This window comes from Halyomorpha halys, unplaced genomic scaffold, assembly GCF_000696795.3.
Source record: "Halyomorpha halys isolate HHAL.00 unplaced genomic scaffold, Hhal_1.1 Scaffold615.1, whole genome shotgun sequence".
Classification (NCBI taxonomy): domain Eukaryota; kingdom Metazoa; phylum Arthropoda; class Insecta; order Hemiptera; family Pentatomidae; genus Halyomorpha; species Halyomorpha halys.
Window position 1 is genome coordinate 119,217 of NW_027105445.1, and position 1,407 is coordinate 120,623.

The 1,407-nt window shown below is 33.4% G+C and overlaps 1 protein-coding gene across 2 annotated transcripts in view; it reads right to left on the reverse strand.

The window, feature by feature from the left end:
• Suv3 (Suv3 helicase) overlaps positions 1 to 1,407 on the reverse strand; it is a gene marked incomplete in the record, with an annotated part of 22,231 nt that overhangs the window by 5,240 nt on the left and 15,584 nt on the right. For both annotated transcript variants that reach the window (XM_067051350.1, XM_067051353.1), the window contains 1 exon segment: positions 1,219 to 1,367. In XM_067051350.1, the coding sequence (XP_066907451.1) occupies positions 1,219 to 1,367 (149 nt within the window).

Here is a 1,407-nt window from a genome sequence, read left to right on the forward strand (position 1 = left end):
TACATTTAGTATAATTATAATATTATCTATGTTTACATGTAAGAATAATAGTAAACACAATAATAATAACTAATTTAATATAAATTATTAGAGTATATGATTTTACGTATGGCCTGGGGAGTTATGATGCATTTCCAAAGTGGCCTACAAGATCATTTGGGTTGGCCACCCCTGTCTTAGACCAATTAACCTGAAAATAGAAGCAGAAATTTTAACGATTTCCAGACTCCAAAATTAGCGGTACCCTGAATTTCTAAACGCCATCACTTTCACAATTCGGGTGGAAAGAAAAAAAAACAACAGGTTAGTATGCTCTGAATAACCTTCATGGTGGCTTGATATAGGTTAATGTCATTTAGTTTATAATTGTTTCTTTGCATTTCATTATGATTATTTATTGTTAATCTTATGAAATGAGATGTTAAAATTAATAATAGGACAGTAATTCAATGTTAATCAAGGAGAGGTGTAGGAGTGTTTTACTCTTAGCATTCTCTTTAGCATTTTACTCATATTGGGAAATAAATGCCTATATTATCCTAGTATTTCATCTGTTTTGTTAATACTTATGTCTATTTTCCACTAACCCTTTGATGTTCTTATTGCCGTTTACGTTATTCCCTCTTTTATCTCCCCACCTATACTCAGTTCAGTTGTGCTCTGGCTTCCTTGCAACGGAAAGACTGAGCATTTCTCTCACCAGTACACTCCTAGTGTGACATCTTTTTTTCTCATTTGAGCATTTTGCTCACCTGGACACCTGTGTTTCTAATTTTAAATCATGAGCTGAGGCAATAATAAGATCTTAGATCTTTTACGACATCTCGATTTTTGTCATCATGACATCCAATTATATAAACAAACTAGTAAAAATTTTCTACCATGAGATACATGCTCATGGGACACCTCTGAGGGGACAAAAAAGTAGGACACTCCTGCTGGGTAATGATTTTCTAAAGTTCACTTTACCATTGTAGAGGTTGTTCACAGCTTCACTGTCATGGCGTCTCCGGGGCGGCGATAATGAATTTTTCAAAATTTAATTTTAAGATTTTACATTAAAGTTTTGCTTGACTGTTTTAACGAAGAGCTAACCTCAAAAAATTAAGAATTTTTATATTTTTGAAGATGAGTTTTTGTTAAAATTGGGACCTGAAAATTATTTGAAAACCATCTTTGACAATTTAGTAAAATAAGCAAATTTCAATGTCGGTTTACCTTAACCATAGATATAAATCCAAAACGTCAAAGACCGCTTCAAGGTGAACAAGGTCTGCTATAGATTTTGGGGCAGAGAACGGAGTGCCTAAGAGTTTACACAGCCATATGTACGAAGCGCCATCATTTCTGCTAAACTGCCTGGCAAACTATATAAATGGATCAGATATAAAATCATTCAAAATATAC